Here is a 23,052-nt window from a genome sequence, read left to right on the forward strand (position 1 = left end):
ACGTCCGAACGAGACATCTTCCACATCGTACAGTTGAAGTTCGGTCCTCCCCGTAACTCGCGCCTCTCCTACATCATACCAGGTATAACCTGTATTCTCTCGCAGGAGATGCAACCAAAGACAGGCTCTGAGAGTCGGTGGACTAGTTAAGACGTTCACGCCACGGTCCTCGCCACCCACTTATTAGTTGCACTAAACAGCTACTGGTTATATATTTACGGCGCTATCCGGTGGGGCCAGGACCTCCCTTGACCCCAGCAGGGACCTTTATTAAAGTTCTCTCTCTCTCTCTCTCTCTCTGCACAATTGGAAAGGAGACTGGCGGCGGATTTTCTCCGGCAGCAGGATGACGGTGATGTTTTGATCAAATATACCAGCCCTCGAAAACGTAGTTTTCTTTGTCTCTTCGTTGTAAGTCAAATAAACTGCGGCCACAGCGATGTACGCTTCGCCGTTTGTGAACTTCGCGACGGAGCGAGCTCCTTTATGTCGGCTAAGGAGCAATGCGTTTTCACCTTACAGAGCAGACGCCCCTTTGTGCGCAAGAACGCGAGCTCTGTTACCGTGTCTCGTACGCGACGATCGCTGGATGTGAGCTGCATTGTTCAGACTGGCTTTCGTGGTAAGGTAAAAATGCCGAGACGGCCTTACAAGACTATATCACGCCGTGAGAGCTGTTGCTATGCGTGTTTCTTCTTCTTTCTTCCCCCCCTCCCCCCCTTGACTTAGGCTATGCTTGTTTATGAAATGAAACGAGTATGACGTGATCCTAGCGGCAATATTTCTAATTTAGTCTCGTCTATAGCAATGCACTTTGCATAGATGGAGAGCAATACGGACGTCGTAGACATGTACCTGGGGAGAAACGGATGATTGAAACCCAGGAATGGCCCAGGAATGACCGAGAGTTCTGACACTATGTATTAACTCACCCTCTATTCCGTAATAAACATCTCGGGCGTCGTGCGGACTCGAATACGTTGCGCAAAACGCCGAGTGGGGGAGCTCCTGACGTGGACAAAAATGGCTGTCACTGACTTTGCACTCGTACGTCTGTCTCTCTCTCTCTCTCACTCGTACCGTACTGGTTTGCGACGCAGAGCCGGCACACTAACAAAGACCGCATTCTTTCCCCGGCCCAGGGTTTGACACAAACTAGCAACCGCTGTCGCGCGGCTTGCGCTAACCGACGGGATCTTGTAGTTCTTGCTAAACCCGTCTCCGGGGCTGGTATTCTTGGTACGGTCGTTTCGACACCGTCTCCCGTTCTTCGCGCTGCTTCACATCCGCGCCCGTGGACCGGCCTCGCAGGACGTGGCGTCGGCTGACGAAGACGTCGGCCGTTGGACGGACACGCGGCTGAGAGGGATGTCTCGTTCTCCCGTGAAAGCGCAGTTTCGAAGAGGAGGACTAAAAGGATTGCGACTTACACTTCTTTGCAAGGCCGACGAATCCGCGTTGCGCGGAACTTCGTCTCGCTCCGCCCGTGGATGTCCGTTCGAGTCTTTCGTGCGTCTCCACGGTGAGTCATCGAATGACGCGTCCCTTTGCTTATCGCACCGCCGCCGCCGCCGCCGCCGCCTCGGCGCGCACGTTTCGACGTCCTGCTGGCTCGGCTTTATTCAAATGCGCGCTTTTTGTTCGTCTAAGCCCCGCGAAACGTCTAGCGCATCGAGATCGTCGGTTCACTGGACCTCGTGCGTAACATAACGTCGCTGCGGTTTATCCTTTCAAATGCGTGCGAAAACAGTACGTGGATGAGCTCCTTCCACGCGCGCGTTGCATTTTGGTGCTGGTTGCTCACATTTCTTTTTATTCCTGCCTTTTTTTTTTCTCTCTCTCTCTCTAGATGTCCTTTCGCAGTGCTACAACTCCATGGGCAACAAGAGCGTGCCGCCAACTGCGAGAGGAGAGCTGCCCTCGCCGCCGACTCGGACCGTGCGTCGAGTGAACGTTGCGTTTCTGTGTGCACCTGAAGTGAGGTAGTAGGTTGTATAGTTCAGAACTACATCTGCCAAGGAGAGCTAACTGTACAACTTGCTAACTTTCTTCGGGTCATACAATGTTCGTCGAGACTGCCTTCACGTTTGAAGACGCGCCTGCTGCCCCGGGCTAAGAAGTGCCTCGCACTTTCTCCTTCTATAACGTAACGTTCTTACGGTGTCTTCGCTGATCGTTGCGTCTACAGCCGAGGTAAGTGCAATTTGCCGGCATTGTTTTGGCGTTGCCGGTCTCGCGGAGTCCTTTTGGAGTCTATTCTAACCGATGTGCGATTGTCTTTATGTGCTACAGCTTAGAATTCACGACGAGGGCTTCGCGGTCCATTTGGAAATTAATTCTAGTTTGCTCCTGTGAAGTGAAATTGTCTGGGTAGGTTCCTCACACCCTTGTCAGAGTGATCTTGATTTTTACTTGGGAAACCTCATAGGCGCTTGTTTTGCGGTAAAAGACGGCTCGTTTTTAGTACAGAAAATGGTAACTGATAGCTGTATTTCCCTGCCCTTTCTGAATTCGTCTCGTACCATAGCAGTGGCAGCGATGAAGTCGGGTGACTTCACATATTTCGGTGTCTTTTCGCCGATTTAAGTGGTCTTTACGTTGCAGAAGTTCTCTAGTTGAATTACTTGTTTTCGAATACCGCGACACTCATTCATTTGGCGAAAAATTAAGCCACCTCAGCTCTGATGCTAGACGTAGCTTTCGCAGCACTGCGCGTGCAATCTGTCAGATAATGCCGTTGTCACTCGAAGAGTTTTGAGCTTCATAGAAGTCGATCTGCGCTTGACAACGCGAGCGCGTTCGAATCGGGAAGTCTGCCGTCGCATCGCGCATAGCTTCTTTGGTGTAGCCTTTCGGCAGCCTGGTAACCGATATCTCAACCACACGAGCAGTGTTGGCATCCATTGAAGCCGATCTGCATTGAATATTTCGAGCACGATTGACCCAATAACTGAGCGTTTCTAAGTGTAACTGCATAGAAGCATAGTATAACTTGTCTGTGACATTAGTCTACATTTACTGAAGCTCGCTCTTAAAGGCCCGTATGACAGCACTATAAGTTCGTGTATTTGTGTAGTGTCCGTTTAATAAAAGCCAGGCAGGCAAAATACACCGCGTGTCCCTGCTCACGTTAGGCAAGCTGTTTAACGAAGCAACTGATCTTAAAAAGAAGGTGCAAGATGCAATTGAAAGACCTACGCTGTTCATTCATCAAAGGTGTGACGAACGAACACCATGGGCCTTAAAATATCGTATCTTGCACCGACTTTCTTTGTGTGTTTGTGTGTAATTTGCAAATTGCAATGCGTGACATAAAGTAATTAGTTATAACTTAATTAGTGAATGTTTGTTAATTAGTCAATTATGCATAACAGTTATTGTGCATGGAATATTCGCCTCTTCGAGTACAGCAGCTCATGCACTAAAATTTTACTATCTACCATAGACAATGAAAAAAAAAGTGTTTGCTGAAGCACCCGGTATTTAATTTAAAATATGATGTTATGATCGAGGTCAACCCTAAGCTTGCCTGGGCGTGACGACTCCGCGGGTGCGACTTTATGCCGAAAATGTCTGACGAAGTGACGAAGAGCCCTGTTCTCTCTGTATACCTGTATACCTCTCGCTGCTACCCCCCCCCCCCCCCCCCCCCTTCCTCAGGCCGCATTAACCGTGCCGGACTTTAATTAATGATGCTCGGTCGCATCGGTTAACGGAAAATGGCCACGGGACACAAAGCGCCGGTCTCTCTCTCTCTCTCTCTCTCTCTCTCTCTCTCTCCTTTGGTCACCGTACGTGCGCGAGTGAGGCCAGCGTCCGATAAGGTCTCAACAAACGGACGGGCGGCCACGCTGTTGCACGCACAGCACATGCACGGAGTCCGGCGGCGACGGTCGTTCTCCCATCTGGCGGGCAGCGCGTGCGCCCTTGCTCTCTCTGTCTCTCTCTCTCTCTCACGCGCGCGCGCTTTCTTTCGCCTCTCCCTATCAATTTCATATAAAAAAAGCGCGCACGGAATCACTTCTATAAAAAGAACGCGTAAGGTAAAGGCTCCTCTCCGCCGCGTTCCATCTGCCGCCGCCGTCCGCGCCTGCGGTCAAGGCGAAGGACTATCGACGCGCTTCCGTTCGCGCTCGACAACCTCCCCTTTTCACCTCTCTCTCTCTCTCTCTCTCTCTCTCTCTCTCTCTCTCTCTCTGAGTAGAGTTCCCTCTCTACCGGCCATCCAGCAGCTCGCGTTTTGTCTACCGGCACAGCTACGCGCAGTCGCCGTTAGCGTCTAAGCTTGGCGAACATGCCTGAATAGGCCTTATCTTACAGGGGAGGTTAAGCCACCGTTGCCGCGAAGGATAACGGTAAATAGGTATGGTTTCAGTTGTGGTTATGGTTACAGGGGGATAGGGCAAGGGCAGAGAAGATGAGAAAAAACGTATCACGAAAATGTGCCCGCACAAACACTGTGAATGCATATGACAGCGACCATAGTTTTTCACACGCACACACACCTGTTGGGACCACGGTCCAAGAAATCAGTTTTCTATGAAGGGACAGTTCTCAAGCTTGTCGAGCGTGGGGCTGAGGACTTATCTCTGTGCACCGAAAAGCGGACAATAAATAGCACTGAAGGTGCATAATATATAACTTCACATTCTGTACTTCTGCCCATTACGATGAGGAGAGAGTATATAGGCATTAGTGGAATACTATACTCCAAGCCGTAGAGGACAGATGAAAGTTATACCGCTCGTCGTGGTAAGCACTGTGGAAGGCGGAGCGTTAGATGGGGATCCAGTGAACAGAGACGGTGGTTTGTGTTTTCTACAAACTTTACCAAAAGAAACTCTGACGCCGCGATCGGTGTGACACCTCGGGAACGTTGGTCAGCATAAATGATAATGTCTAATATCAGCGCTTGTCGTTTCGGACCCTCTTGTATCAGGCTTTTTAGTTGCCCAAGTTTCCCATTAAGCGTAGTTTTCTCAAATCCAGTACGGGGAGAACTTTTTTTCCCATATGCATAATCAGTGCGAATTGTAGCACTTATAGCGCAATATTTTGTTGAAAATGATCAATTTGCAAATCCACAAAGCCAGAAGGATGAATTTTGGGCCAATCTAGCATATATGCACTACTAATCGTTCTCTTGCTGGCTGAACCGCCATAGGCGCAGCTCCCGTAAGCAGAGAGCTTTAGCGTATCCTGTATTCCGGTATACGCAATGGTAGTTCTATCTTCTTCCTTAGGGTGCTGTTTCCGCGCTTGATTATCGGCATGAACGGCAACTGTACTTGAGAGCACTTAGTTTGCTTAGCAAGCGACGGCTTCGATTGTGTCTTCGTTCGCAAATTCGTTCGGTATTCGCAAAGGTACAGGGTACAGGCACTGAAAAGCTTGCAGCTTGCCGCGTAGGACCTTGCAACGTGGCTAGCATTGCCGCTTTGTACTTCAGTTTCTTTAAAGCTCTACATAGCGCAAAGACAGCCACGACTACCATGGAACAGTGGCGCCTGTCGATTCAGTGCGTATATACGCTGGAAGCTTAGTGCATTCGGTTCATTGCCCTTGGGAGATACACAGTTTTGAAGAAGCATAGTAGCGCCATCACGGTGAACCGATTCGAAGTATAGTCGTCCAAAGAAGTCGCGGCCAAAGGCATTCGCGGTCCGGTAATTTTTCTCAATAAGCCTTCCCTGTGCAATGCCAAGCAAACATATGACAGTGCACTAATGCCTATTCATAACATAATTTGGAAACAAATTGCAGGCGCAGAGTTATTCGCGCATTCACATCACTTGAGCACAAAAATGCTTCAAATTCTCAAAACAACACAGGGCACCACGTAAATACACTTAACAAACTAAGAAATTACGTCGAAAAAATAACCATATATACTCCATTGTTTTTGAGAATTACTTAAGAACACTCTTTGTTTGATCATAAAGAGAAGGATGGGGTGGTGCTCGTAAACTGGAACTAAAATAATTTACACGGCATTTTCGTGTTCAAACAGAGTCTACTGGAGACCTGCTTTAGAAACATTCAGCTTAATTTAGCACTTAAAATATTGATCGGGGTACCCTCTGTGACTACATGTGTCACTGTACGACATTTAGAAAGAGAATTAAGCTGAATGTCCACAGGAGCATTACCCGGACATCGAGTGCATGACTGTCATCCCTGAATTGTGATGCGAAAAAGTGTACGAGTTCGCTCTCGTTCGGTTTGTGTCTTGCACACAATCGTTTCAAGGACTCTACGCTACTCAGGTGCTGCCGTCGCAGCACACGATAGCCATCGTGCTGGATGGTGCAGCTAGTATAATTTAACCGTAACGATGAAGCTGGCCGTCAAATTGTCGTTAAGCTTGCATGCCCCATGTGTATACTAAACAACAACCGGTCCCATGAAATCATGTCGCATTAGTGAATAATAAACATAATATTCGCGATGCTTCGTGCACCATTTCAATGCACGAGCATTGATGGTCTGACAGAAGCAGCATAACTTGTTGAACACCAGTTGATCAAAATTTAATCTAGAGCTCTTCAATGCGGCGTTACTGGTAACCCAGGTAGTTCCGTAGGTATATTCAGCCGCATCAGTCAATCAGATAACCAGCATAAGCCAATTGTAAGCGTAAAACGCGTCGTCCAACATATACAGAAATGGTCGCGGAGGATGGAAAGTCATTGTAGATTCGCCTGGTTCCCCCTATGCTCTGACACGGTCGAGATTAATTTAACACCGGGTCGAGATTCGAGTCGGAGAAAGCCCGCACGAGACAAACGTGCAGGCTGCCGTCACAGAAATCGAACCAGCCACCTGACCGGAATCCTGTCGCAACTCCATGTAATAAGAAATCGGCAGCACCTTGAGCGCTCTGAGCGAGCATATTCGGAGCGCTCGATTTCGACCAACCGAATGCAAAGCGCACCACCGGAGTGATCCACAGAGCTCTCGAAAAGCAACCAGCTGAATTCCACCATTAATAAGATCGAGCCCGAACTTCAAGGCTTGTCTCCCCGTGACGACAATTCCCTCTGTCGGAACGGTTGGCGCCGTACTGAGGCTTTCCATGTCCCCCAAATTGAACTTAAGTGCGTCACGTTGGAAAGCGTAAACTTGGGCATGCTCAGAGATGGACTTCTTTAATAAAGGAGTAGCGTTTGCCTTTTGAGAGGGTGAGCGTGGCGGTGTTGCAGGTAAGCGGAATGAAGTGTAGCGGGCATATATTGCGCCATTGTACCTGCTGTGGTGTTGCGCTGCTAAGCACGAGGTCGCGGGATCTAATGCCGGCCGAGGCGGCCGTGTTTCGACGGGGGCGAAACGCGAAAACGCCCGTGTCCTGTGCATTGGGGGCACGTTAAAGGATCCCCCGGTGACCAAGATTAATCCGGAGTCCCCCACTACGGCGTGCCTCTTAAGCAAATCGGGGTTTTGGCACGTAAAACTACAAAAAGAGAGGAACGACGCAGCTGTTGCGCGGAATACGTGCGCATGGATCGAGCAAAATGGGTATGTAAATTGGTAATTGGTAAGGACACTATTCTGAAGTTTCATAGGTCGAGATTTGTCGCACACCCCTTTAGGCAGTGTTCTCCAGGAAAGACGCATTCATTTTCTTCAGAAAAAAAAATATCCGCCGGTCTTTTTATAGCAGACCTCTGCGATGACACATTATCTCGTGGAGCGAGAAAATTTCCCATATTGAAACGACGCTCATCAAGGCTATATATTGCGGGCCTCAAAACACACCTTTGCTTCTCGAACTTAGTACAGCTCATGAGAACACATGGCTTGAATAACCGTTCCGAAAGCTTACCCAGCGTGTGCTTAAATTCATGAAGTAAGAAACCTCTAAAAACGTGCAAAGACTTGTGAAACGCTTAATACTATGAACAAGGAACCCCAGTTACTTGTTTTTATGTCCTGTGAGCTTCTTTGTTTTTTTTTCAATAGGAACAACCTTGGACGGCCACCGTTTGAAGACGTAAAGTTACATGGCCTGTTCTGTGAGGTTGGCGTAAAGGTAGGTACGCTTCCATGGATGACTCGATGAAGAAGCACCGAGATCTGCACAGCCACCGGACATCTTCGTTACTCAGAAAATTGACAGCGGCAGCGGCCCTGTTCCCCACTCCCTGAGACCCTTACTTGTGATGCGTTCTGCGCCGCCTTCCCAGGTTAGGTTCTCAGGCCCTGGGTAACAGTTTGGAGAACGCAGCGGTCGTCACGTTCAACCTGCAGTAGACAAAGCACAATATTCTCGGGTCGGCGCTGTTCGCTGCATGCTAGCGATCTCTCCGTATACGCTTTAAGTTTAGATCTGTCTGTATGCACTTAGGTTTGGATCTGTCTGTATGCACTTTAGGTATATATAGTTTCGCACAGCACCGTGTATATCTAAAGCATGCATTCGAGTTACTGATTTCCCGTATACCCTGTATTTGCGAAATTTTGGAGTGCTTGAAGCAGTTGTCACGCCTCTGTCCGAGCTAAGCCAAGTGGGTAAGAGTATGAATACTGCTTTACTTAGGTCAGTTGACATGGAAAGTCGTAGTAAGGGATGTGCAACGAAATTTCAATTTTGTCTATGTGGTGATTCTTTCCGTACAAGCCAGATCACGCCAGAGCCTTCGGACTCGGTGGCACAGAATCCATGCAACTGTTCGGAACGTGCCAATCAGTTCAGAGGACTCGGCTAAGATCAACTCAGGCTGCCTTGGGCAGCGCACAGATCACGCCACGATAGGCAGCGAAATGGTGTGGTGTTCCTCTACAAGAGCATAAATATAGTTTCGCTGATTACTCTAGTTTTGAATAATTGGCATGCTGCTGGACAGTGACGTGCGTATCCTTGCGGTATCAGCTGCGATATTTCTGATAATTAGCATCTCAACAAGTTGGCGTTGATCTAGGCGACGACATTGCGACATAGCCTAACACACTGGGTAGGCAAATCTGATGTTGAATGTAGTCCGTCGTTGAGTAAACGATTTGTTGCACTGTGGTGAAGACAGCATCGCCAGCACATGCAAAAAAAATGCATTCACAGGTAGAAGGCTCATAGCAGTTCTAAACTATAGTGGTTTGTTACTGGAGTCGCTTGAACCCTCCAGCCTCGCACGACCAGCTGGCTAACTTAAGGCTCACTTAAGGCCGACTCGACACCGATTTCGGTCTGCCGACTGTCGGCAGACGGAAATAGGCGTCGAGTCGGCCTAGTGTGAGTGAGCCTTCAGGTGTAGATCCGAAAGTCTCTAAATTGACTCACGTGCTAATGCCTACATAAAGTTCATATCTTCCGAGTCGATAGTGCGTTAACAGCTGTTTCCGATGCCGTGTTTCTGCGTGTGCCTTCATCTGTAGATTTCTTACCAGTATAGTTATCTCTCCCAACCTAATGTTTATCGCGTATCATAAGGCATGTGCGTTCAGTGACCGTGACCGTGCAAATTCGTTAACTATTTGTCTGTACCTCTCTGTTTATGTTCGTGTCTGATTCTCCACGTTGAATAAAGAAACATTGTTGGTTTTTCGGCATGCGAATTCTTAACCGCTTTTCACGTAGTTGATTTGTTTGTGAAGACTTGATTCTAGTTTGCTTCTGTGTACAACGCGGCGGGTATAGGTCAAATAGTTGTTGCGTTCACGCAAAAACGAATGTATATTTCGTGTTTCATTTTTTTTTTTCAAATAAAAAGTGTTGCGCTCTACCACTGTCTCGAAGCCCTTTCTTGCATGCAGTGGTCCTTCCTATTTGGGAATGAGCACGCTGCGGAAAATCGGAATCGCGCATTGAAGAAAGGGAGAAATAGGGTGCTGCTTGGAATGGGACACAGCAGAAAAAACACTTGACTCTACATGTTTTGCGCCCATTATCATACCAAGAGTTACTGAACAATCTGGGCACTCTTTTTCTTCTTTATTAAATGAAGGTTCGGGGAGCTTGGCCACAGATATGGACCGGCTATGCCAAAATTATATGTAAGAAACAACAACAGGCTAAAAAATACTGAAAATACAAGACACTCGAAATTCTATGACAGACGTCAAAACACTAACGTAGGAAGTTCGTGTATCATGGAGGGAAGAAGAGATAAGACCACAAGAACAAGCATGGACAGTTCGTGTGAACGGCGAGGGAAATAAAATTCAACTTTAACTATTGTTCGTAATGAATTTATCAATTTACTGTCCACTAAAAAAAGCTCGTAGGGCCTTCGGATATATCATTTCTTGACGCAGGACCATGATACAAGCACTTTTTGCACCGAGAAAAGCTCGTTCTGGAGACCTGCTTGCAACAAGCAGCTCTGCTTCGCTAAGGTACTTAGTAGCACAAAGACCGCTACAGTTATTGGCTAGTGCAAACATGTACTTCACTTTCGCAGAAATGTGATTCGTCATCGACTTCAAGGAAGCCCGTATCGTTGCATAATTAATGTTTAACTTCTCTTTGCGGGGTCGTTTCAGATCACTTTGCGAAAGCACATTTAGTCCCATTACTGTTTAAAAAAAATGGCGACAAAATAACTGCGCATAGACAAGTTAAAGGTTAACTAGGCCACTCTACGTGCTTCCATAGGGTCGCCGACTAAGCCGAATTTCAGAGCAAGTGTCGAACATTGCTTATTTGCATTAACCGTAGTGGTTTTTATGATATATATATATATATATATATGTATATAGTGGGTATGTGCGTGTGTACGTACAGACACATGCCTCATGGGAAATAACGCCATTAGTTGAGGGAAGGAAGCTTCCTTTGAAAGTACATTAGGTGTCGATGCTCTCCAAGATGAACAGATTCATAATGGGAACGTTAATGGAGGCGTACAGATACAAAAGGTGAGACCACATTTCTACCAAGTACTTGTGCTCTCGGTTTGGTTTACAATGTTGCTTTGACACATTCAGCGCAGAGATGGAATGCAGTAAGTCCCCCACTGAAGCTCGTTAGCGTCCTAAAGCTTTAATGCGGCACCACCACAATTTAATCCTACACAGCCAATTCGATGTCAGGCGGTCTTTGATAACGACAACACTTTTTCCTGGAATTCACTCGCTGTTCTTCCTTCAGCAGGTCCTTTGGTTTGCAGAGTTAGCTAATGACAGTAGGAGCTGTTACAACAGGTTGGGCCAGCGTGGCGTGCTTCGCCGGCAGTTGAAGGACCTATACTGCATTTCGCGCTATAAGCAGGCTGTGCTGCGGAAGCTACGGAAATACAGTTTGGTCGTCGAAGTCTCCGCGCCTTTCTGGGGGCAGTTATCGGTCTGCGAAGCATTTTACGCAATAGCTACTTCCTATGTTATAGCTGGAACTTGTGGGTGTAAGGTTACGTCAAATTACGTACTATTCATGCACCCTTGTTCTTCCATATAGATCTGGTATGCGAGCGCAAGCTATGCGCTGAAGCCACTGGTGGCAGAAACACGTCACGCCACTCGTTCGGTATAAAATATTTTCATAATTTTAACGCCTTCCATGTAATCATTACGTCATATTTTGTAAGATATGGGTGTTAAATTTAATTTCGCGTCGGATTACATGAAGAATGCAATATATTTCAGATGTGACGAACTATGTTCTGGTGGCGTATGGGAAATGGGAGAAGTATTTCTAGCCTTCATCTATTGCATTTGCCTGGCATGTATGAAACGGAGTATAGATTGTTTAAAAAAGAAGAGAAATGTTCGGCTGTTGTTGGCCTTTTTCCAAGAAAATGGTTCAATGAATGACAACACATGCGTGTTGGAAGTGTGACCATGTCCTTTTTGCATGGTTGGCCTTTTAGACTTGTATACCAATGTGCCATAATCGTAATGATTAGTTTTCTTAATACATTACCTCCGCCATCTTTTACTGGAAGTTCTGAGTCACTTGTGTAAAGCTCTGATCAGGCCTATCGAAAATTTGAAGTGATTAAGGTGCACCCTTGACGAGCGGATTTGCCACCCTTCATTCATTTCTACAGAAATTTGTCTATTTATCTCTATCCCAAAGATGCCAATAACATAAATATAGTTCCTTCGGACATGCTTTTCTTTTGAACAAGTGATCTCGCTGAGATTTGTGTAGATATGTCATGGATGTGATAAAACACGCAGGTCCTAATGATACATTCAAGGACTTTCGGGCCTTGCCTCGCGCTCGTGCTAAGCTCGCTGGAATCTGAAGTTGGCACACCATTTTTTAAAAGGACAGACAACCGCTCAGAGCGTGAATCGAGATAACCCCGCTGATGAAATGATTCCCTGTCGTAGTGGCTAAAACGAGCCATGTTTTTCTCATTGAACGTGGATTTATATCTTCAACTCACCACTAAATGTTGCGAAAAATTACCTTTGGCACCTCACGCGGCAAAAACATGAAGTTGCATAAGAGGTGCACCACGTGACCTACTGTGTAAGCGGTTCCTGGTCTTTTTATTAGTATTGAAATGCAGTGTACTTTTTGTTATAAGTTTTTCCTGGCTTACAATGTGCAGATAAGCCTTCTACGTTTGTAGTAAGCAGAAAAGTGGCGCTGCGTTCGCCTTCGTTTTCGATGAGTTGGCTTGGCTCATCGATCGACTTAACGACGACTTGGGCAAGCTAGCCATGACGTAGGTGTGTACTTGGGGTAAAATGCTGTACAAATATAAGAAACGTTTGTACAAGAACGCGAACTTGTTCCATCAGCTGTTTATTTTCAAAAGTGGCTGAAAAGGCCAAAATGTAGCTTGTTAATCACAGTTACGCTCACTCCTGTGAAAACAGAACGATGTGTGGCTTTCACAATTTGCGAGGTGGGCCATCGACATCGCTCTCACTTCTCAGCGTTGCTGGAGGAGGGGGATTCTTACTTTTTGGAGCCTGCTCAGATTGAAAATTCTGCTGAGTCACGCGTTCCGTTCTTGGCGTTCCGCAAGAAGCGGAACGCCAAGCGTCTGCGCTGTTCGCGGACTTTTCTAGCGGTTTTTAATTGCTCATCGGATTTACACGTTCTAATGCAACATTGTGGGCTATGAGGCGAGCCATATTGGAGGTCGCCGAATCGCAGATATCCGTATACTGGAGCATTTCCCCATTTTATCGGCATGAATATGCAGCTACCGCAAAGTAGAAAAACATTCACGCAATAATTGGCGTTTATGCACTTTCTTTAATGCAGTGTAGAAATTGATCAGTCATGAAAACTGTCAGAGCAAAAAGCAATTAAAAACTGAAAATGTAGAATGAGAAATAGCATTACATGTAACAAACATAAGCATTCATTATTATCCTCATTATTAGTAGGTGTTGCCAGGGCTTTAGCATCCTCATTGCATCACGGAACTGGTGGCAGCCGTTTCCTTTTAGCCTAAAATATAAAATTTTCCTTTATTACAGAGCAAGGCAATGCTAATCTGCAACCTTATTTAAGTGAGGAGGATAACGCTAACAAGTCAACTGCTTGTACGTCAACTTTCCTAAAAACACCAGAGGGCTAGCACATTTTGGGATCCGCAAGATACTGTGCAGAATACGACGACCGGAAACACATAGAGGGCAGCGACTGGCGTGCTTTTGCCCCCCGCAAGATGGCGACGCGGCGGCTTCACTTGATGGGCGCTCCCTCCAATTCAGTAGTTTTTCTTTAACCTTCTTGAATACCACCATGCACACGGGAAAAAAAAATAAAACGTCGTATCTGTTTAGCCGTAGTTTAGCAACTATGGATGCTTGTCTTGGCCAAAACGAAGGTACAATTCCACGAGAATAGATGCTCATAACGGCTAGCTGAAGCCGTGACGTTTCGCTGTTATGCAATTTCTTCGCCTCGCCGCCATTGGCCATCCGTTATCTTGTTAGCGGATTTCGCAAGTTAGCCGACAGAACTCACTAGGCAGCAATGAGGGAGGTAACCATGCAACAAGTGTACGTAAATGCGCCTTCCTGGTCTCTTCTTGTTTGTGTGTTTCTAAGTACGCCATTAAAAGAAAACGCTTCTGCTGGTGATATTTCGTTATACATCAAGGTCTTGGAACGAGGCTGCTTGTATTCCATATTGAGTGACGTTGAAGCGCGGGGATGACCAGGGCAGACGCCATTGCCTCTTATGTCGTCCATTACTTGGAGTACATTCGCGAATGCGCCTGCTAGCTTGCTATAGGCGTGCCGTTAGTCAAAACATTTCCAGTGTGCACGAAAGAGCCCTCCCTCGCTGTCTTTCTTTTCTCACACCGGCATCACGATATCGGCATATGTAAAGTTCGCGAATGCGGAAATGCGATCGGGTGTTTTCTGTGTGAATGCTGTCTCTCGATGTGCAAAGGAAATCGCTCTCTGTATACACGGCACAAACACATTCTAGCACCGCTTGCTTTCAGAAAACATAATTCTTGCACCTTGTTCCCTACACCGACGTCGCACCGAGCGGCCTTAAAAACTCTGCTCCGTGTCTTGAAAGCACTGGAACTTCGCGACAGACTGTGGAAATCGTCGTGTCGCTTCACAGAGTGTGCGACGATATTGAATTCTTCCTCATCTTCGTTACCTTCCTTGTCAACTTTTCCACACTTCCCCTAGTATAGATTAGCCAATCGGCCATTTAATCGTGTAAATATTACCGCCTTTCCGTCTCTTGATTGCACCACGCGCTTCCAAGAGAAACAAGATGCGAGTTCGTGGGCTCGTGCGATCGTTCCCGCCACCATCTTTTCTTGTTTTCGTGTTCCTAGCAAGCAGCGATCAGCTGTTATGGCAGGCTAGTATGGTGAGCGAAGAAAGAGAAAGAAAAGCGCACGCCCACAAACGCGCGGGAACATGTGAACACGAGGCACCGTTTAGTCTCGTCAAAAACTGCATACAACAAGAGCATTGCAGGGAAGCTTATAGCGCGCCTAGTACAGTATGCCTGGTGCACTGCACTGGCGGACCGCCTTTATACCGCCTCCTGTACTGCCTCGACGTATTAATTAATTAATTAATTAACTTATTCATTTATTTAATATACATACTTTCAAAGCCTAGTAGGCACAATAGAAAGTAGTGGTGAAAATATACAATATTTGCAGTACAGGGCAAGAATAAAAAATCAAACTATAAGACACTTTGAATGGCGATGTTGAAGTTAGTGGTGTCACAAATTGAGACTGTGGAGGCGGGAAGGCGGTTCCATTCAATGGCTGTTCTTGACAAAAGGGAAGAATGGCACACGTTAGTTGGACACGATGGCACTTCAATTTTGTGTTGATGGTCGATGCGAGACGAGATGTAACTCGGTGTGGTGAAAATATTTTCTTTAAGAGAAGGGTTGAAGTAATATATTGTATGAAAAAGACAGAGACAAAAGTACTGGCGACGTAACCAAAGGTCAGGCAGATTTAGTGTTGATTTCATGGACGTGATGCTAGAATGATGAGAATAATTTGGGCGAATGAAACGGGCGGCACGGTTCTTAATGCTTTATCCCATTCTCTCTGCTCTGGAATAACGCAGTCCCCTGCTGCAAGCCACCGTTATTGCTCAGCAGTGAAGAAACGAGACGGCGTACCTTGGTGTAATGAAGGGCTACTGCTGCCCATAACTAGAGCCAGGTGAGGGTGCTGTGAATGCTCCTGGTTACGATGGGCATTTGAGGAGAGCATCGTAACGGTTAGAAGTGGCTCCAACATCGAACACACTACTACAGGGGTATGGAGGCATACTCTTCGTAGCTGCCTCGAGGTTGGAGGCGCTCCATATCACATTCCTCTCACTGCGCTTCGAAGCAGGACGACGCAAAATCCAACAGTGCACAGATTGAAATTATAGGTGCACAGCGCAGAGGCAGATATGGCGGACTGCCGGACGCGCTCTCCAATGACCCACCTTTCGTTTGCTGATTACTTTCATTAGAACTGGATAATGCACGACGTGATGTGGAAGTATCCTGAAAAGAAAAAATGCTGGCTCTCCCGTAATCGAGAGTAGATGTAAGCATGAAATGGCTACCGCCAAAGCAGATTGGGTGGAGGTGATACTAACCACAACGTTAAAATGGGTATAGTGCTTGTTCGCAACGGTATAACCCCCCCCCACACACACACACACACACACACGCACCACACCGCACCACGCCATACTGTGGAGTGGTCCATATGGACGCAATAGTTTCCTGCCACAGGCAGAACCTCATTGCAAGAACTTCATTGCAAGCGCCGGACTGGCCGGACTGGCCGGACGCGCCGCGGAACTGACGGACCGCTGGCGTTGAAAAGAGCACAGGCAACCCTGTCTCAGCGCCAAAAGATGACAATCAAGTGCGTAGTGCTCTTTATCTGCCTTTGGAACACCGCTATTAGAAATGACAAATGAACATCAGCGTACTAGAAGTTACAGCTTGAGGGATATTGTGAACAAACATTAGGAAGAACTCGGAAGCAATATTTTTGTAACTTGTTTGGGCAGTAACTAGCGCATGTAATGCGGTTCTGTACAAAGGGTTGGAGGCCAAAGGCCGGATTGTCTTAGGTTTTGACTTATCGTTTCATTCTCTTTTTGAGTGCCCGGATAACGGCTCAAAATTTTGGTTCAAAGTTTCTTGAAACTCGCCGACAACGGGAGCTAAAAGCGCTTCATGCTTAAAAGGCACACTTGGCGAGCAGTGCATGCAGTACTCCAAGCGCTTAGGCCTTAGCCTTAAGCCAAAGCACAATGCGAAGACGCACAAAACGCTAATGACTCGTCAGCTATGAAAAGAAAAGTAGAGGCTTCTGGGCAGATGCCCCTTGATGACTTGAAGGTCTTGGACAATGAAGGCCAAGGATAAACGGAACAGAAAGGAAGGATAACGATAATTCTATATGTGTCCATTTTTAACCCTTATTCATAATTCCACTTAGACATTTACTTTTCTTTTCATGTTAGCAAATAAGTAAATCATTAAATCTTGAAGTAATAAGCGCGTTTAATAATTTCTGAGGAGATTCTTAGGGGGTTTGGTAATTACAGTGTATGAATACGTGGTTGAAAAGCAGCAATGTGATGGACGCCAGGGCTTCGACGGAGGACGTCACGAACATCGCCCGTGGACCTACACTATTGCGGTGGTCAGTATTTATTATAGAGCAAATAAAGTGCGATTAGCCGCTTTTCTTGCTGAGCATGTTTATAGCGACTTGGTAACTCTCTAGGATGCCGCTTAGTATGGAAATTGGCTCCTTCCGGTACTCCTGATAAGAAACGACACAATCCCTTGTACGAACTCGGAATGAGCGCGCGTTCGTTAAATGGACATGTGCTTGGGGTCCAGGTGCGCCTCTGAGTGTCTTGATAAGGTTTTTCCCTTGCTTAGGTACCATCATGCTTCATAACGAGGCATGCTGGCAAGAAACATCTGCAAAACAGTTTTTATTGCATGCGCAGCATTCTGCGGTCTGTTTTTGCCCCTTCGCATTGGAGTATAAAGTGTAGGCTCTGTCTTTTCGCACCTTATTACCTTCCCCATTTGAAGGGTTGCAAACCGGACGTGCTTCGATGTCCTGACTAGACGCACGGCGCCCCATCTCTTTGTCACACAGTCGTTAAAGAGACACCAAAGTGGAAAATGATTTCTTCTGCATCAGCAAATTACCGTTCTACAACACCAAAAGCACCACTCTACAACGATAAGACGTTTGGCAAGCCAGAAAAAGCGCAAGAACGAAATACGGGTCGCGACGCCCTGGGCGCTGTGACGTGTCGGGTTTTGATGGCATCTTCTAGGGCCTACTAATTATATATAGCGGTACAGATTGACTACACTGTGTTCTAAAGGAACCAAATATTAAACATGGCAAGTTTCGGGAACCTTTATCCAGCCAATGCGGCCCAAATGCGAAAACATACTTTAGAATCCCTGACGTCACGCTGACGTACCGGTGCTGGGATTATGGCGCGATATTCAAATACTGATACTTGTACCTTCAGTTTCTCATCTAATAATCAAACAATTTTTTTAAATGACTGCCTGCAGGGTTCTCAAACAATGCTTCATTAGTCTAAACTGATTTATTGTTTCGCTTTAGTGTCCCTTTAACACTGAATACTGAAAATCGTGGTACTCAAGCTGTCCGATTCACGAGAAAATTTGCGGATGCTTTCACGTCACAAAAGCAGACAGCGGCGCGAATACGCATCGTCTTCCGCTTATTTTCACTGTCGCCATTCATAAAGATGTGACCTTTGGCGCGAACTGTGCTCCACAGTGAGGGTGCTGACCTTTCGGCGGTAATTTTCCGTGCATCGAATACGCAAAGAGCAGTGACGCTCGTCACATTGGCTAAAGCGTATTGCATTAGAGTAGGGCTGATGGGGATGGACTTTGCGTTTGAGCTTTCAATACATGATATGTGGATGGCATGCTAAGTAACTTCAGTTTAGTTACGTATGCTCGCAACGAAGCGATTAGGAAAATCTACATTCATTGCTAATAAATATTTGTCCTGCTATACTTATTCACGGAAAAAGTTGCAACGGAAAGATAAACGTCAGAGAACCGCAGATGGTTAACATTTACCTGGAGCACTTCTTATCCTCCATACCTTACTCCATATCATTCTTCGCGCTGTCCCTCGCAGTACTGTCATTGTCTGGGATGTTAAACCCATTTGGTGAGTCAATCGATCGATCATTCAGCCAATCAATCAACCAATGAGTCACTTAATATTAACGGCAGGGACCACTCCTATAATCTAATCGTTCTGGGGACACACCGCTATCTGCCCTGCTGGCAGATGAGAACTGATTCAGATTATTACGTTTTCCGAGTTTTGTACACACCAAATTTCCTGCAATACTCGTCTCACGATGAACGTCGACGTTAAAGCGAGTATCAGTGAAGCAATGTGGGCACAGACCGCATTGCCACCGCCGAAACGCGTCATGTATCAGGCGCGTGCTGCAGCTGGGCTCCCCTCTCGCGCTTTCCTCTGGGCACGCCGCGGGATCTAGCGGCGCCGTCCCGAAGTGCGCGTGTGGTGCGCCTGAATACATATTCAAACAAAATTGTCAGAATATGTATGACACGGATTTGACCGCACCCAGCACCGGATAAATTTTAAAGGACCCGTTTTCTTTTTGTCATTTAGAGCGTTACACACCCATTGACACATACCCAACGTCACATACCAGTCACCACAGTTAGCCTGAAAGGTTAGATGCAGAGAGGCTGCAAAGTGGGTGAAGTTTCCAAATGCTAGTCACATTAAGAAAACGGTTGATTGACCGTGCTGCCAACAGTACATCAATCAAGCCGCGCCAACATTATCGCCCGTGGTGCTCATGTAGTGGCGCGAGCCATTTATCTTTACGCTTTTAATTCGTTCACACATTACCGCGCTCACCAAGGTGCATCTGTACTCGGAGCCTAAAAGGAAACCTATTTCATAGATTAGGAGCAAGGATCGAACTTTAAAATGGTGCTAAGCGATAGTTAGCACTGAACCAAACCATAGAAAGCTCCGTTTACATGGACACGAAACTTAGGATATCACGGGACCAGGTGAAAGTTTCGATAAGACCGAGAACGTTCCGATCATCCCTTTCGCAGGCCCTAAGTGCAAGAAGAGTCTTCCCACTAGCCGCGAACTGTCTCCTGCCTACACAATGCCTACACGTCTGTGCCTTCCTCTCTCCTCCGTGTCTCTGCATTACCCGCGTGGACGATCGATATCTTGGCCTACGCGCTCTTCATCGACAAAGAACCGCTCCTCTCCTCCCCGCGCGGCAGTTCCCGGCGCCAGCTGCGGCAGGAGCGCGCTGTGGAGAGGGAAAGCGCGCGGCTCGAACACGCAGGCGCGGTCTAATTAATATTCCTAATTTGTCGCTCGCGCAGCCCGGGACAGTGCCGCCGCCGTGCTGCAGGGGGAGCAGCCTCCTGAGAACGCGCGGCGCGACGACGTTAGCGTCGGCGTTCCCGCCGAAAAGAATGTCCCGAGTCGGCGGTGTGTTTACCAGGAGGCTCCGCGGCAAGCCGACGGTCCGGATGCGAGAAGCCGCTGCTGCCGCGTCCCGACGAGAACATCTGCAGACGGAGCGCCTTCCATGCGCCGACTACTAAAGGGGCGAGATCGGGGAAGCGAGAGGAGAGAGAACGAGAGCTCCGGGTTTTGTTCCCGGCGGCTCCCGGATTCAAAGATGGCGCTGCGGCTGGCTTGTTTTGCATCGGGCCGCGGGTCGTAGCGAGCGGCGGCGGCGGCGGCTTCACGGACGGCTCGGAAACGCGCGCTTGAGCGCGTGTCGGCGGCATCTCTGGCGTCGTTCGAAATCAGTGGGCTTCGTCGTCGCCACTGCCTCGCCGCGCAGCCGGTGAGTGGGCGTTGCTTGAGCGACATGCGCGTTCACTCTACAGCCGCTCTGAACGAGCATCTGCATGCAGGCGTCGCAAATTCTGCTGAAAAAGGTGGTTGTGACGTGGGTGTTTACAATGTTATAGAGGCATTACCACTGAAGGATCGCTGCACATTACGGTTAGGTTAGCACCCGACGCTCGAATTGCCTAAGGCTGGTTGTGATGACACCCCGCGGAGCACCTGTCACGGCTGTTATAAGTGTGCCGTATTACCATTGTTGCCGCTTCGGATGCTGAGCCTGCAAGACGCGTCGCAGTAAAGCATCCCCCTCCCTCGAAAGGGGGCCGCAAAGACGAATAAGCTTAGGATTGGCTGAATCTAAAGGAACCGGACATGACGACAGCGCTTGGAGAGAGGAGTCTCCCACCAGGGCTATTTTGGCGTCGCGCAGTTTCAGGTGGACTGACGGGATGTCGCCGCAGTGGTGTGTGCGCAAATGCGAAAGTATCCCGCACAGTCAAGGCTTGAGAATAGTGCCTAAGGGAACACATGGGGGTGTAAGGTGGTAACGGTCAAAGCATGCGGTAAAGCATGCGACCAGTCTATAGTTGGTGTGACAGCGTGAACGTTGACAAAGGACGCATACATCATAGAGGCGGTAAAGTCGCATGTCGAAGCAGTTTAAGTAGTTAGCCTTGTACTATACAGGCTGTATCACCTTGCGGCTGAGGCACTGGGACAGCCGAGAGACGCAGTGCTTTCGGGCAGGCACCGTGGAGTTAATGTCATCCTTAGCAGCGATGAGTTAGAAACATGATTTTCGTTGAGAAATTGTTAGCGAACATTAGCGAAACGGTAATGTGACACATGCATAATATGCTTCATCTAGGAAAAAGCTTAACTGTGGAAGGCGTACTGGTGGGCTAGTTCGTTAATCATGACGGAATATGGCAGCGCACTTCGAAACAAGGACGTAACACAGAGTGAACAAGCACCACAACATGGCTCGTGTTTGTTCACTCTGTGCTACGTCCTTGTTTCGAATCGCGCTGCCATAGCCTATCGTGCTTAACTGTGCGTTCGCTAATGACTGTTGCACATTTTAGTTCGTCTTGGCAAAGACGCAATGCAGTAATTATATAGTATACGAACAAATTAAGAGTATGTTTTCTACTGAGCGCGCTCGCCGCTAATGATGCAAGGGAACTCTCCTCAGGCAGACAAGGCGAGTCATTCAGCAACAGAAATGCTCGCTGCTTAATCGGGCCTCCGTCGTCTTTGCGAACTTTTTTTTCAACGGCAGGTATACGCGCGTGCTGCTGTACACTCGACAGAAACAGGAGATAAGGGGACAGAAAGTGAGAACTTTTATTGTGCCTTTGTCTTGGGTAAAGCTTGATGCGCTGAATGATCGCACCTTTTGTGCTCCGTGCTAAGCGGGCAGAAGTACCAACGGTGCTTCTTAATAAAGCTCTAAATGTATAAACACAGAGACAGTTTAGAGTGGCAAAGTGTACTTCCCAAGCTACATTTTCGTTAATAAGTTCATTAGTAGAAGATAAAATTGTTTTTCTTTCTCTCTCTCTTTTTTTAATTTTGCATCGAAGCTCCATGGATTCCGGGACGTCAGTGTGACATGACGGATTTCAAAAGATCTTTTTTGTTATTATTGAAATGAATATTAGGAGAGTTTGGCGCCTTTATGGTGGCACCGGCTACTCCTTGTCACTTGGCAAATGAAACAAATTTGCTTAAAAAGGGAGAATAGTAACACGAAATATGACAATCAGTAGAACACTGGATGAATAAAAAATATACAGTCCAGTAGTACATGAATCGCAAAGTTCTGTGCATGAGTTCAGTAGACGTAAGCATACATAAAACAGATATCTTGAAAAGCCAGAACACATAACACATGTAATACACTGCAAGTACACAACATAACTATACATATTGCGCAAAAGTTGCGACCACCAAATAAATCAATTTTGAACCACGAACAACATTTATGTTACTCATTAAGCGTATTAGGATAAAACATCTTGTCATGCATGCCTAGGTCGTCGTAGCGCAGTGAAAATTCCTGAAACATGATAAGTTTACTGTGTGGCTATAATATATAAAACAACGTATAGTCCATCTTTACCGATAAAAAAATATAATTAAACCTCAGTAGACGCTCTTATAATCGATGACCTCACGGCGAGCTGGCGAGGGAACTTCAAGGCGGCATCGTATACTATACTCCACTTTCGTATTTGCTTCTTTTCTGGCTTGCCAAGCCTCTTTTCACCGTAAGAGTTGCTTTTTTTGGTATATTGTAGAAGAGTAATTTACCAATACAGGTCAACTTGTTTTCTTTTTAGTGTCGATTTCAAATAGGCGCGGTGAAGTTGCGTGTGACCTCCCCGTTCTAGTCAAAGGAAAAGCGAATGAATGAATGGGTGTGATTGTTCGCACCGTTATCCCTTCGATGACAAGACCATGCGTGAAACCCTGATGACTGTTGACGGATACATACGTCGTGATAAGCAATGTGCTTTAGCAATATGCATCATAGCAGCAGCAACAACAACAGAAGCCGCCACCGCCTATTTTCATGTCCACTGCAGGACGAAGGCCTTTCCCTATCAATATAATATTAAATGTACTTCCGCTCAACTAAAGATGACAATATTTCCAGCTACATCTAGCTTCATTGATCCTGCAGACGTTTCATGTATTAAACATGCCTGCAATAGGATATAACGTTATATTTGCGTTCGAGTATTGC

The 23,052-nt window shown here is 47.0% G+C and overlaps 1 protein-coding gene and 1 long non-coding RNA gene across 2 annotated transcripts in view; both read left to right on the forward strand.

Moving 5' to 3' along the window:
* The window catches only part of LOC129384904 (uncharacterized), a 138,588-nt gene extending 128,872 nt beyond the window's left edge, over positions 1-9,716 (forward strand). The window contains exons 5-6 of the mRNA XM_055070523.1: positions 1,850-2,193; positions 7,960-9,716. Coding sequence (XP_054926498.1) covers positions 1,850-1,986 — 137 coding nt within the window. The 3' untranslated portion in view covers positions 1,987-2,193; positions 7,960-9,716. The remainder of the gene's footprint in view (positions 1-1,849; positions 2,194-7,959) is intronic.
* A 10,047-nt stretch (positions 9,717-19,763) lies between these two features.
* LOC129385083 (uncharacterized) overlaps positions 19,764-23,052 on the forward strand; it is a 102,513-nt gene continuing 99,224 nt past the window's right edge. Inside the window, exon 1 of the long non-coding RNA XR_008612630.2 lies at positions 19,764-20,295. This is a non-coding gene — a long non-coding RNA (uncharacterized lncRNA). The remainder of the gene's footprint in view (positions 20,296-23,052) is intronic.

Source organism: Dermacentor andersoni, chromosome 5, assembly GCF_023375885.2.
Source record: "Dermacentor andersoni chromosome 5, qqDerAnde1_hic_scaffold, whole genome shotgun sequence".
NCBI classification, from domain to species: Eukaryota; Metazoa; Arthropoda; class Arachnida; order Ixodida; family Ixodidae; genus Dermacentor; species Dermacentor andersoni.